The sequence below is a fragment of the Gallus gallus genome, chromosome 2 (genome assembly GCF_016699485.2).
Source record: "Gallus gallus isolate bGalGal1 chromosome 2, bGalGal1.mat.broiler.GRCg7b, whole genome shotgun sequence".
Lineage (NCBI taxonomy): Eukaryota > Metazoa > Chordata > Aves > Galliformes > Phasianidae > Gallus > Gallus gallus.
In genome coordinates this window covers 120,590,053-120,602,231 of record NC_052533.1, presented here as the reverse complement: position 1 = coordinate 120,602,231, position 12,179 = coordinate 120,590,053, and the positions used below count along the sequence as shown (strand labels likewise).

The 12,179-nt window shown below is 49.7% G+C and overlaps 2 protein-coding genes across 4 annotated transcripts in view; one reads left to right on the top strand and one right to left on the bottom strand.

The window, feature by feature from the left end:
- Positions 1-8,827, bottom strand: part of ZBTB10 (zinc finger and BTB domain containing 10) — a 27,954-nt gene extending 19,127 nt beyond the window's left edge. The window contains exons 1-2 of the mRNA XM_003640808.6: positions 7,649-8,827; positions 145-1,042 (exon numbers count right to left, since the gene is read on the bottom strand). Coding sequence (XP_003640856.4) covers positions 145-1,042; positions 7,649-8,575 — 1,825 coding nt within the window. The 5' untranslated portion in view covers positions 8,576-8,827. The remainder of the gene's footprint in view (positions 1-144; positions 1,043-7,648) is intronic.
- Positions 8,574-12,179, top strand: LOC101750761 (translation initiation factor IF-2-like). 3 transcript variants are annotated; one of them, XR_211778.5, is made up of 2 exons: positions 8,574-9,904; positions 11,749-12,179. XR_211778.5 is itself a non-coding variant. In XM_040695794.2 (2 exons), the coding sequence occupies exons 1-2, from the start codon at positions 8,574-8,576 to the stop codon at positions 11,790-11,792; spliced, it is 975 nt and encodes a 324-aa protein (XP_040551728.1). In that variant the 3' UTR covers positions 11,793-12,179. The 3 variants fall into 3 exon arrangements, 2 of the variants coding, with proteins under 2 accessions (XP_040551728.1, XP_040551729.1); XM_040695794.2 differs by having other exon boundaries at positions 8,574-9,504; XM_040695795.2 differs by having other exon boundaries at positions 8,574-9,504; positions 9,753-12,179.

Sequence of the window (12,179 nt, the reverse complement as noted above, 5' to 3'; positions counted from 1 at the left end):
AGAACCAGGTTGCTGCATAATGCTAAATACGTGCTGATTTTACTAAAACACCCCATGCACCACACCTGTAAAAGTTACACTGCCACATACTTGATCTGGAAAATTCATTTTCAAATTGTATGATTGATATTAAGCAATATTTACCTGCTTCTTCTTTAATGAATGACAGGTCTTCTTCTGGATATGGGACTGATGGTTGCAACACTGAGCAATCTTCTGAGTTCTCTTCAGTATTAGGTGGTATATTATAAATAAATCTTTTTGCAGTTTGGTTTTTCCTTCTTGCCTTTCCAGGTTCTTGAACTGATTGTCCCTGTGAGCCCATGTCATTCCACACAAAAACTTTTCCCTCACCTTGAGACTCATTTTCAGCCATTTCAGGTGAGCTGTCCTGGACCCAACTGCAGTCATTCATTTGGTAGCTTTCAATTTGGGCCTCATCAATAGAGTAACCATCGTTCTCAGTTTTTATGCTGCTTGCCAAGTTGGTAAGGTTTCGTGTTGCCCAGAAGCTGGCAACTTTCTGATCCCTTGGAGACATACCATCCCTACTAACAGACCTCCTGTTATAATCCACTACGACGGTCTCCGGAGCTTCTGATTTTATACTTATGTTTAAGGCATCTTTAATGAAATTGCGGCAAGACTGGACAACCTCCGTCATCTGAAGGTAGCTGGCCACTGACATCACTTCAATGGCATTTTGGCTCGTAAGCACGAGGTTACCAGAATACAAGAAGTCCAAAATGACAGAAAAACCTTGAACAGCAACAACATCTAAATAGGTAACAGTGGTTTGGTTACGGCTTTCTTTGTTTGTAAAGCAATACAGAGTCTTAAAGAAGCGGCTGCCTGCAACCAGGATGTTCTTGTGAGCTCTGAAGACCCTCCCACTCACCACAATATTGACATCACAAAGAATGCCTTTCTTCCTCTGCTCATTTAGTTCCTGCAGGAGCTGATAGCAGTAAGAGTTCTCATTTGGCCTGCTGTTAAAATCACAGTATCCTTCATTATTCAGTTCTGACGGCAACTCTGACTCCTGGAATTAGAAAGAAAAACAATTAGCTTTTCACAAATGCTCTCTTTCATCCTACAGCACTATTGAAAGGATACGAAAGTAAGATAATGTTATTCCAATTCTTCTTAATTAGAATCTTGGTTACAAACGCACGCTGGAATGCATGTTTGAAAAAACATTTCCATCAGCTGAGAATCACGCTCTCAGACTGCACCCTCCTCTCATATTTGGAACAAAACCATAAGAAAACTGCCATAAGGACAAAGGAAGTAAGATTTGGGCCAAAAGTAAAGTCAGATTTAGCCGAGAATGAAGTACTTGGCTTTGTTAACCCATATATATTAATGACTCGCAGTCTCTTTCTTAAGACTTATCTAGATGGCTCTCACATATCCAGTTAATTCTTCCTTGGAAAACTTCAAGTGAAGTCAATAGAGAACCTTGATCCAGACTCAGCCTTTGCTCATGCTGAGAGATGAATACATAAAGATGATCAGTTTATCTCCCAACCTATGTCTAACTGTTCTACATGTTCTAAAGAAGCGATAGTACTGGAGTAGTTATAGCAGCAGGTATATTCCTATAGTTCTACAAATTAGGAATTTGTTAAAAATTTCCCATTGTACAGGCTTAAGATTAAATACTGGTAATACAAGTGGACAGAATGCTGCAGGCGGCCAAACAAAAGTTAGGCTTCCATCACATTACTTAGCCAAGACTTCCTTGAATCAAACTACACTGAAACTTCCCAGCAACAACATCTCTAATTGGTTATCATACTGACAACACGTACTTCTATGCCTCTCCATGAACTTTTCAAGAAGTGATCTTAAACATAGCTTCAGACATTTCCCAGCAGTAGAATCAGACAGTCCAACACCAATAAATGAATTCCTAAATAATTAGTTGAGGCAGAAGCTGGTGAGTAAGAAGAGGTTTGAAGTAGATTTTACAGTACTTTGTAACTGTTGTTTAGACAATGATGATTCAAATCTGCTACAAGAGAAGCAGCTAGAAGAAAGCAGAAAGCACCACAAAACAAAAAAGAGATCATACTTATATTAATTGAGAGATGCCATCAAGAGCATTGACAATGACAATGCTGTTTTTTCCACTAGATCTAAGACTCTTCCTTCCTAGCAATTAAGAACAGTTTGCAACTGGCTGGTTCCATTATGACTTTGGGTAACAAGAGACTGCATTTTACAGTTTTCAAAAATGACTCAGACCTGAGGGGTCAGAAGGCATTAAAAACAGTACTACCTCAACATTACAGGTCAGATTCAGTTAGTGGGTTATCACGAGCTCATGATGTAAACTGGGGCTAGAATGTATCCTGAAAACAAGTACTACCCTTCATTTGGGATTACGGCAGAATTGGCTATATAAAGAAGCCACTTTCCACCATACAGGAATTAGTATCTTAAAGCAGCACTTGCTTCAAGTTATATTCCCAGTGTGGATCACTAGAATGACAGCTGAGGTCAGAGAATCATGAGGTCAAACTACATACTTCAGAAGAGATGTTTTCTATCTCTAAGCAGCAAGCAATGTCCAACATGATCAAAAGAGAAACTTTCCAGCATCTCCTGCAGAGAAAATTCAGTTTGCTGCCACGTTCAAGTTACTTCTAAACCTCTACCCTTTTGGGGAAAAAAAACTTAAGTGGAAAAAAAAAAAAAGTAGCAAGGCAAGCAATTAGGCTTTTATGTGAAAATGAGGTGCAGATCTTTGTCCAGCCTCAGCTTACTTCTTTCTGCATGCTCTCTGACAAAGGGGAGCACTCCCTCTGATCAGAGCACTGAAACAGGAAGCACGTCCTAGATGCAACAGCTCAGTCTGCCACTCCGTTCTGAGCATTTCAGAGCCAGACAAACTTTCTCTTACTCCACAGTGCAGTTTCAAAACTCCGACTACACTGACTTTGGGTAAGAATAGAAACAGAAGTGATGGTATTGAAGTGTCGTCACTCTAGTCACAGCCAAACATCAGTGACTTGTGTCTTACACACCGTCAGACACGTGCCACAATAGCTGATGGCACTTCATGCCCTGACACCAGGCAATATTCAAAATTACTCCGCAGCAGGCCTTTTCTTTTTCTGTGTGACTACACAGAAGCAATAGAGTATGTTTTAAGTAAGGATATGTATGCAACCAATCCAGCTGAAAAACAAGTGAGACGTACAGTGCATCTTTTAAGGAAAAGAAGGCAGCGCAATGAGAAGGGCTTGCAGAGTCACATGCTATAGAAGCCAGGCTGAAGTCTTTGTTATGAAAGCAACAGAACGCCAAGTGAAAATAAGGGACATAATGCAACAACCATTCAAAGTACTGTGGTATGCTGGGAGAAAGGGGTAAGTATTAGCACTTAACAGAGAGTGGAGAGTTTTTTTCCCCACCTAACTGCAGTACTGAACACAAGTGGTTAACTGCTGTTGGAAGCCAACAACTCTAATGCTGCACCGTGAGCTCAACAAAAGCCCTGACATCAGAACAGTTAACAAGTCTGCGTAAACCAAGTGTGACACAGTTAGCATTTACTATGGGAAAAATGAAAAAAAATGCGATATCCCTCGTGGACTTTTAAACATCTCCCCTCTGTACTGAGAAAGTATAATACAATTCACTGGGAGGTGAAGTTAAGAAAATAATTACAGGGGAAAAAAAAAATGAAAGAAAATTTATTTTCCAATTTCTATTACCCACGTTATGCTCACAGCAATCATCGTAAGGGAACTGCTTTTCTGATGAGAACCACAAGCTACTGTCTTCTTAGATGCCAATTATATTTTCAGAACACAAAAATATTCCCCTAGCTTAAGTTACCTCACCAAACAGCTTTATCTTTGACAGCTGATAAGAAACACAGAATAGAATGGAAGACTTTCATTCTTGTTTGTGGAATTTCCAGAATCAGCCTGAAAAGCTTCCCTGTGCAGGTGAGATGAAGCAGCAGTCTAACAGAACACGAACTGAGCTCAGTTTCAGCTAACTGGTCTCCAAATCTACCCAAAGACCAAATGACTCCTGTGTATGTGCAACACAGTAATTAAAGCTGCCTAGAAGCTAACTGCAGCAGAAAGATGATCAGAAGCGCTGCTAGAAACTTGCTTCCTTTCTTGCTGTGCCACCAGCACGCTCTCCTCCTAGGAGTGAAAGCAGGAGGGAGGTGAAGGAAAGCACTCTGACCACGGATTCCACCCTGCCTGTATGCATATTTAAAGCAGCAAAGCCACATTTTTGCAATCCCTTCCCTATTGCCACACCTTGCTCTACAGCAACTTTTCCATGCCCCCAAATTAATTCTCCTCCTGAAAAATAGATTTCTTACGCAGGTGTGCCTGCAGAAGGAAATGCTCTCAGAAAACAGCCCCGGCAGCTGCATGCAGGATGCTCCGCTGCTGTTTCACAAGCCTCAGCATCCCTCAGGACACTCAGCACTTCGGCATCCCTACACTAAGTGCCTCACACCCAACCCAGTAGCTCTGGGTCTGGGAAGAGCACGGCATAAATCCACTGTAAGTGATGGTCCTTACTCTGAAGGCCTGACTGCCTCCTCAACCAGAGTAATTCAAGAAGTTAACTTAGAACACTACAATGCAACTTTACATTTGAAGCACGACTTCTATTCATCACTGCACGCACAAAGCAAACAATTACAGTTCAAATGGAAAAAGTAACACATCAAAGGCCTTCCTGCTTTTGGAGAGCTTCTGCTTTAAACCAACACGCCTGCTAGGCTGGAGAAAGCTTTTCTGGCACTAATGCCCAAGCTCAGCTTCAAATTATGTCCACATAAAAAAAGTGTTTTAAGAAGCAGCTTTGAGGATAGGAACCACAAACAGATGATAAATCTGCAGCTCATGGATCTAAATTCATCACAGAACTAAAATGTTTGGCACTGACTTCCCAGTAAGTCTCGATTCTTTTTAACTAAATGAGAAATATTTCCGCAACAAGTCTTTTTAATAGAAAACTGAAGGTGGTTTCAGACTGGATTATATCACTCCTTAAGCTTTACCGTGGCGACACAGACTGGTTTAAAAACTAAAACAGAAAGAAAAGAACCAAGATTCTTGCCTTCAAAAGTAGCACCAACCGACAGCTCCACACCCTTGAACTGCAGCAGCTGTAACCATGTGCGTGTTTTGGCATTTCCAATTAAAAGCATCCCAAAAATAAACTGAAATCATCGCTCACTTCGTGAGTGTAATATCCAACAGACCTTTAGAAATTTCCACTGCTTTACTGTCTTAACACCTACCATTTCCTTTTTGCACTTGAGCGGTGGCACTACGCCATATGTTTATTAGCAGCTGCTAAACATGCCCTGCAGTTGAAGCTTGTCAAGTCAGGAATACATATGCATTGTCTCTAAGACAAAGAGTGAAAAACCTCTCCCAAATTTCATTAAATTTAAAAGGCTTTGCTGCCTCATTATGTATGTTGGAAATACGGTCAGGGTACAAATTACCTACTTTTGTTCCAAGTATCTGGTATCAAGGCATTAAGATAAAAACAGGGCTATTGTTTCAGCATTAGTTAAACATATGGATCGAGAGAAGGAAGAGTGCTATTACAAATGTGAAAAGGGATACTAATGACATAATAAGTGCAAAGAAAACACTGATTCTTAACCATATTTACAGTAGAGCAAGTGTAACCCACAAGTGCACCACAGAAAACCTACAGTGACTCTTGAAAAACTGAACTCCTCTCCTCGTAAGAAGTTTCTCACTCAAGTGCAGTTGTGCAGGGATGCATCCAGCACTGTTTCTACTCAAAACCACCACTCCTACAGCTAACCTTACAGAAGCTTACTCGGCCCAAACCCTATCATTAATACAGGGCAAAAGAGCCACTAACACTTACTGTTTCATACGTTATTACAGTCACCATTTTTCCCCCCTGGGATTATTAGTGATAGGAAGGTAGAGGCTCATTTTATAAGGATTCCCACGACAAGGAAAGGTTAACACTCAAATGCAAGTAATACTTGCACTAACTTTTAGGCTACTCCCTTTTCCCCCATATCAGTTAGTCTTATGACAAAGTACGGGGAGGAGGACAGAAGGAAAGAGTATTAAGTTTAGTAAGAAAAAACTGCTTGGAGTATGTTTTATTTACACACAGCTAAGGGCAGCAAAAGAAACTTTCACATGTGACACAAAGTAACCATATCTGGTGGGAGGGAGGCCGCACAGTGACAGGACATACCTCTGCGGGGTAATCACCCACAACAGGATGGCGGGGAACATACCACGCTAACACCAAACAAAAACAACGTTTTCAAAATAAAGAGAAAATAAATTGCAAATGAGAGATTCAAAATAGAAACTGAAGGTATTTAAGGCAAGTCAGGCTAAAATACTGCAGAGTAAATAGCTAACCTCAGATTGCAGGAAACTGATAGTGACCTACCGCCATGAAGCGTGAACAACAGCGGCCTCACAAAGCCAGCGAGAGCACTCACCCAATAGGGAGCACTGCCCATCTTGAAGGTGATCGTTGCCTTTATAAATCCCAAACAGTGTCCTGGATGACTGGCATTAGTTCATAAATCATAAGGTTTCCTTTGCAATCCTGCAGGAGTTTCACACAAAACTTGCGTCCCTATACAACTAGCTCTACGAACATCACGCTCACCTAAGGGATCTGCCATCCTAATGCCCTACCCACAGATTAGAACGGCAGCTCTTGTCCAAGGTACCCTGAGCTCCTTAAGGTGCTCAAGCAATACGCTCAATGCGAGCACTGAGCTACGAGCTGAACTCCGGGTACGTCTGCACAGCCACGGTAGGGGCTTTAAGGAGAGCTCAGTCCTATGCTGGAAGACCACAGCGATGGGGGACTGAGTGCAGCCAGCAGCCCCAGGATGATCCTAACCCCCGGCACAGCAGGCTGCAGGCCGGTTAGCCCATCTGAGTGGGCTTCAGCAGTGCAGGCATCCTTTGGAAGGAAGGCTGGTGATTCAACGAGACCACTCCTTAGAACATTTGTAAATGAAAAGCTCCGAGTTCACCCCGACTTAATCACGAGAGCAGCCAAGAACTCCAATAACAGTTCAGCAGGGAACAACAAAGAGTTTGGCCAATCCAAAAGCGTTAGAGAAGATGCTGGCATATTAACGCGGCTTTCAGGAAACCGCATGTTTATCTCAAACACACACGGAGCAATTACACATTTCTGGCTAAGTAACTCGATCTAAAGCAACCCGTTTGGTTAAGATTGAAACGGTAAAGCATGGCCTGCAGCAATCCGAGCCGCGCACGGAGACCCGGCCGACAGGACGGCGGAACGACGCCGATTTCACGACGGTGAGCGCCGGTTTCACGGGCCGGACACTGCCCTCCCTCCGCCACTACCGCAGGAGGAAGTTGTAACTCGCGTTTGTAAATCAGTGCAAGAACAGTGCCGTGCATACGCAACTGCCGCCCGCATCGCCGCTTTTCCTCCGCGAGATAAAGGCGGCCGGGGATGCGGGTCCCCCGCGCCGCGGACGACGCACGGAGCCGTGCGAGGGAGCACAACGCACGTGGGCAAAGGGAAGAGGGAAAAAAACAAAACAAAAGCCACAAGGAAAAAAAAACCGCTCGAAGGGGAGGGAGGGCGGCCCGCCGCCTACCTGCTCGGCGCTGCCCGGCTCGTTGAGGCGATGCTCGGCGGAGAGGTGGTGCCGCAGCAGCAGGGCCCGCTTGTAGTTGCGGGTGCCCTTGCACAGCTCGTCGTGGCCGCCGGGCACGGGGCCGCCCGCCAGGATCAGCTCGGGCGGGGCGGCGGCGGCGGCCGCGGCTGTGCACCAGGCGCAGGACATGAGGCCGGTCTCCTGGCAGTAGTAGAGCCATGGGAACTCCTTCAGCCAGGAGCCCTGGAAGGAGACGTGCAGCTTCTGCAGCAGCGACTTGGGCCTGGCCAGCGGGAAGTGCCTGACGCTCTCCCCCTCCCCCGCGCCCACGCTGCTGCCCTCCGCCTCGTCCCCGCCGTCGCCCCCGGACCGCCTGCTGCTGCTGCAGCTGCCGCCCTCCGCGCCGCTGCCGTCGCCGAGGCTGCCTCCTTCGCCGTCCTCCTCGTCGTCGCTGCTGTCGCTGAGCGAGCCGCCGTCCTGCGCCAGCTCCTTGCCCTCCAGCAGGCCCTCCGGCTCCAGGCCCTCCGCGCCCTCCAGCTCCATCTCCTCGTCCGCCCCCCGCCCGTCGTAGCGCTTCCGCGGCCAGGCCGCCGCCTCGCAGCCATTGTTGGCGCCCGGCGGCGCTCCGCCGCCGCGGAAGGCCAGCGTCCGCCGGTTCCTCTCGGCGGGGGGCGACGCGGCGTCCGGCGGCGGCGGCAGCAGCAGCAGCTCCTTCTCGTCGCCGGCCGCCTCCAGCTCCTCGGCCTCCAGCCCCTCCAGCTCCGCTTCCTCGTCCGCCCCGCGCCCGTTCAGCGCCTCGGGGTCCTGCCGCTCCCAGGCCTCGGCCCCTCCGCCTCCCGCCGCCGCGGCCGCCGCCGCCGCAGCCGCCGCCGCCGCCAAGCCGCCGCCGCGGAACGCCAGCGTCCGCCGGTTCATCTCCGCGAACATGGCGGGCGCGCGCGCGCCCCCCGCCGCCTCGCGCCCCTCGCCGCTCCCCGCCCGGCCGAGGGCTGCGCCCGCGGGAAGGAGGAGCCGCGGCCGCCCGAGGAGAAGGGCGGGGGGGCGGCGGCCGAGAGAACGCGCGTCCGGGCCCCCCCCCCCCGGCTCCGGCCTAGATCGCCGCTGCGAGCTGCCCACAATGGATCCGGCCGGGCTCGGCGCCGCTTCCGTCCCGACAGGCCCCGGATCGGGTCGAATGGCAAATGAACAACGGGCGGCTCCCACAATGCACCGGGACGGCCGCCGCAGGGGAGGGGGAGCGCGAGCGGGGGGCGGGCGGGCGGCCGGGAAGGAGGGGGGGAAGCGGGGGGCAGCGGGGCGGGCGCGACAGCTGCGGCGCGTCACGAGCCCCGCCCCGCCCCGCCCACCGCGCGGCGACGAGAGGGGTGCGCGCCCCCTCGCCCTTCTCGGCCGTCCGCCTCGCGAGGGGCCGCGGTGGCTCCCTTCGCCCGCGCACGCGCGGGGGGCCCGCGGCTCTCGGTGGCGGCCGCGCCCGCGGGGCGGGGGGCTGCTGCCTCGGCCGCACGGAGCCGGGGGCGGCGGGGCGGCCGTCGGTGCCGGCGGGCTCGGCGGGAGCCGCGACGGAGCGGCCGGCGCTGGCGGCGGCAGCGCGTGCGGGACCGTTAGGCGCGGCGCGAGCCCGGCGCGTGCGGCGGTGGCGGCCGCGCACGTGCGGCGCGTCCCGACCCGACCGGCGGCGCTGGGGCCGCTCTCGGCGGGAAGGGCGAAGCGCGGCCGGCCCGGCCGGTTCGGGGGAGGGGGGGGTGCTGGGCCGCGCTCCGCCGCGCTCCTCGGGCGCCCCTCCTTTAGGGCCGTCGTTTACGGGACCGTCAGATGGTCGGTTTGCTCAGAAAACCGTCCGTTCTGGCCGCGAGCAGGTGAGGTCGTTTGTGGATAAGATCGGTATTAGGTGAGGTCGTCCGTGCGTTTCCTCCCGTGGCGGTGCCGTGTCACCACCCGGCCGCGCTCCGGGCGGGCTGAAAGCACGGCGGTGGTTCGCCTCAGGGCGCGGTGGCCCCGCGGCCGTCCCACCACAGTACGGGGCTGCGGGCACACGCGGTCAGCGACGGCAGCGGCGCTCACTGCGTGTCAGAGCTCCCCAGGAGGTCGTTGTTTTTCCTTTCGGAGCCCTGAAAGATACGGGGAGAGAAACCTGCGAGGAGAGTTTGCAGGAGTGCTGTGAGTGGTGCACGGAACGCCGCGCAGGAGAACGCTTTCCTCCTTCCCAAACGTGCCTTGGGAAAAGTAATTTCTCAAGTAGTTGGTAATTGCTGCCAGGTACTTAGTGAAAATTTATCTTCTCTTGGGGTTGCGATTAAGAAAAGCCTTCTGAAATTCCAGGGACGGATGGTGAATCTCTGGTGGATTAAAAGAGCTGCCTGAGGCAGGGTCACGTTTCCAGGAGGGGAAGGAAAGGTGCTCTGGGTTTCGGTGTGGATTCGGAGCTGGGGAGGTGAAGCATCGCGAAATTTGCTGTGCCTCAGCGGGGCACGGGGTGGAGATAGCGGTTCAACTCCAGATCCGTCAGAGCAGAGGGTTCCCACGCACGACGCAGCCTCTGTGAAGCGCAGAGCGCGGCGGCAGTTCCTAAGCTCCCGGGCTTTGTGATGCTTTCATATCCCCGAGCGTGAGATCCTCGCCTGTCAGCGTTTGTCAGCCGACTGCTGCCTCGCACTCGGCTGCACTGCAGTTTCTCGACCGTTTGAAAACTGTACTGCTCTTAAATGCTTGGCGTTGTAGATTCTTTCTCACTGAATCTTACTAAACTAGAACGGGTTGCAGCGAGCTTGCATTAAGAATCCCCGCAGGGATCCACGTGTAGGGAGGAGACTTGTTGCAGCCGGGGGCATAGCCTGCGTCCGGGAATGTTTACAGCATTCCCTGTGGGTGTCTGGGGATGCACTGAGGTGCTTAGAAAGCGTGAGAGGAACTGCAGGAGAAGGAGCCATAGGTCTCTGCAGTAGAGTGCAAAGATAATCAGCATTTGAGTGCGGTGGCTAATCTAGAATTGCTAATAAAATTGATAGGGAATCATAAAATAATTTAGATTGGAAGGAACCTCTGGACTTGAAAGCGGGACTGGCCTCCATTGCATTGGGTTGCTCAGGGACAACGTCTCAAGCCTTTCCCGGACTGTTTGCTCAGCAAACCTTGTAGTGACGTAGCTCTTCCCAAATAACCTCACTAATTCCTTGCTTTGTCAGCCCGATACGAGGGATTCCACCCCCGTTCCTGCACTCAGCATGAGGATCTTAATCAAACCGCTGTGGCTGATTGGAGTGGTCCATAGTGTCTCTGTGACACCAGAATTTAGGTTGTATGGGTGAAGTTGGTTCTTTCTACTGAATGTCTTCACAAACACAGGTCTAACCGGGCAGTGTTAGCTTTCTCTTAGCACTTAACACACCCAAAAAATTAAAACCTCTTATCTTCACTGCAGAAGTTTTTATTTTCAGACTCGTTTGTTGCAAGTGAAGTTTTATTTTAATGTTTGGACTAAATATTTGAAAAAATCGTCCTGACATGCTGTGGCAAGAATGTGTTTATAGTAACATTAATTTGCTGTTTCTTCATAAGCAGTTTTTCACTTCCCCTGTCAAACCCACGCACCACTGAGGTTTATAGCTGGAAATAATCACCAAACGTGCAGTTCGTGGTCATTTTTAACGTGCATTTTCCCCGCTATAGTCTCTTGAGAGTCAGTAGCATTTACTACCAAAGACCATGTATTCAGACATTGGAACTGGAACAGGTTGCCCAAGGAGGTTGTGGATGCCCCATCCCTGGAGGCATTCAAGGCCAGGCTGGATGTGGCTCAGGGCAGCCTGGTCTGGTGGTTGGCGACCCGGCACATAGCAGGGGGGTTGAAACCAGATGATCTTTGTGGTCCTTTTCAACCCCGGCCATTCTGTGATTCTATGATTAACAAACATCTCTTTCCTTTCCCATGCTTTGACCAGAAAATGCTGGAGAGAACTCTCCACTGCTTTACTGCCCCAGTCCTATAGATAGTACGTGCTGTTTTATTCAGTCTGAAATCCAATTCTCCAGTTAGAACATTCAGCGTTCTTGTTTCTCTGATAATCCCTTGGTTCTTTCCGCTTCTTTCTCCTCTATTACAGAAAGACCTACAAATCTCCCACGGTTCACTGACAAAAATTGGTAAAGTGATGTAGCTTCCTGTAAATGAAGAGCTCTCATGCCTCACATGAGGGAGTGGAATAAATAATGGATGCTTCACGTTACGTGTGCCCACTGCAGTGTGGCATCTTGCACCGCTTCTAGAATAACGCACACCTAAACTGTGCTGTTACCAGTCCCTGGCATTGCTTTGTTGAAAGGTAATAATTGAGCAGGATACCATGAAGAGAAGCAAATATTGCATGAACTCCTGTTTATCGCTCTGTGTGCTTATATATACATATATGAAGAGAATGATTTATAAAACTGCTTAGAGGATGGATATCATTGCTGATAAATTCCGTATGTAATACTGTTCAAATTCCATACTACTAAATTTAATGCTATTAAAATGCCATTGAAGCATTTAAAA

Excerpts from the sequence above, each read along its gene's own strand:
- LOC101750761 (XM_040695794.2), top strand. The coding sequence starts at position 8,574 with ATGGCGGGCGCGCGCGCGCCCCCCGCCGCCTCGCGCCCCTCGCCGCTC. Across the intron at positions 9,505-11,748 it reads TCCGTTCTGGCCGCGAGCAG|AAAGACCTACAAATCTCCCA; the intron begins GTGAGGTCGTTT and ends CCTCTATTACAG.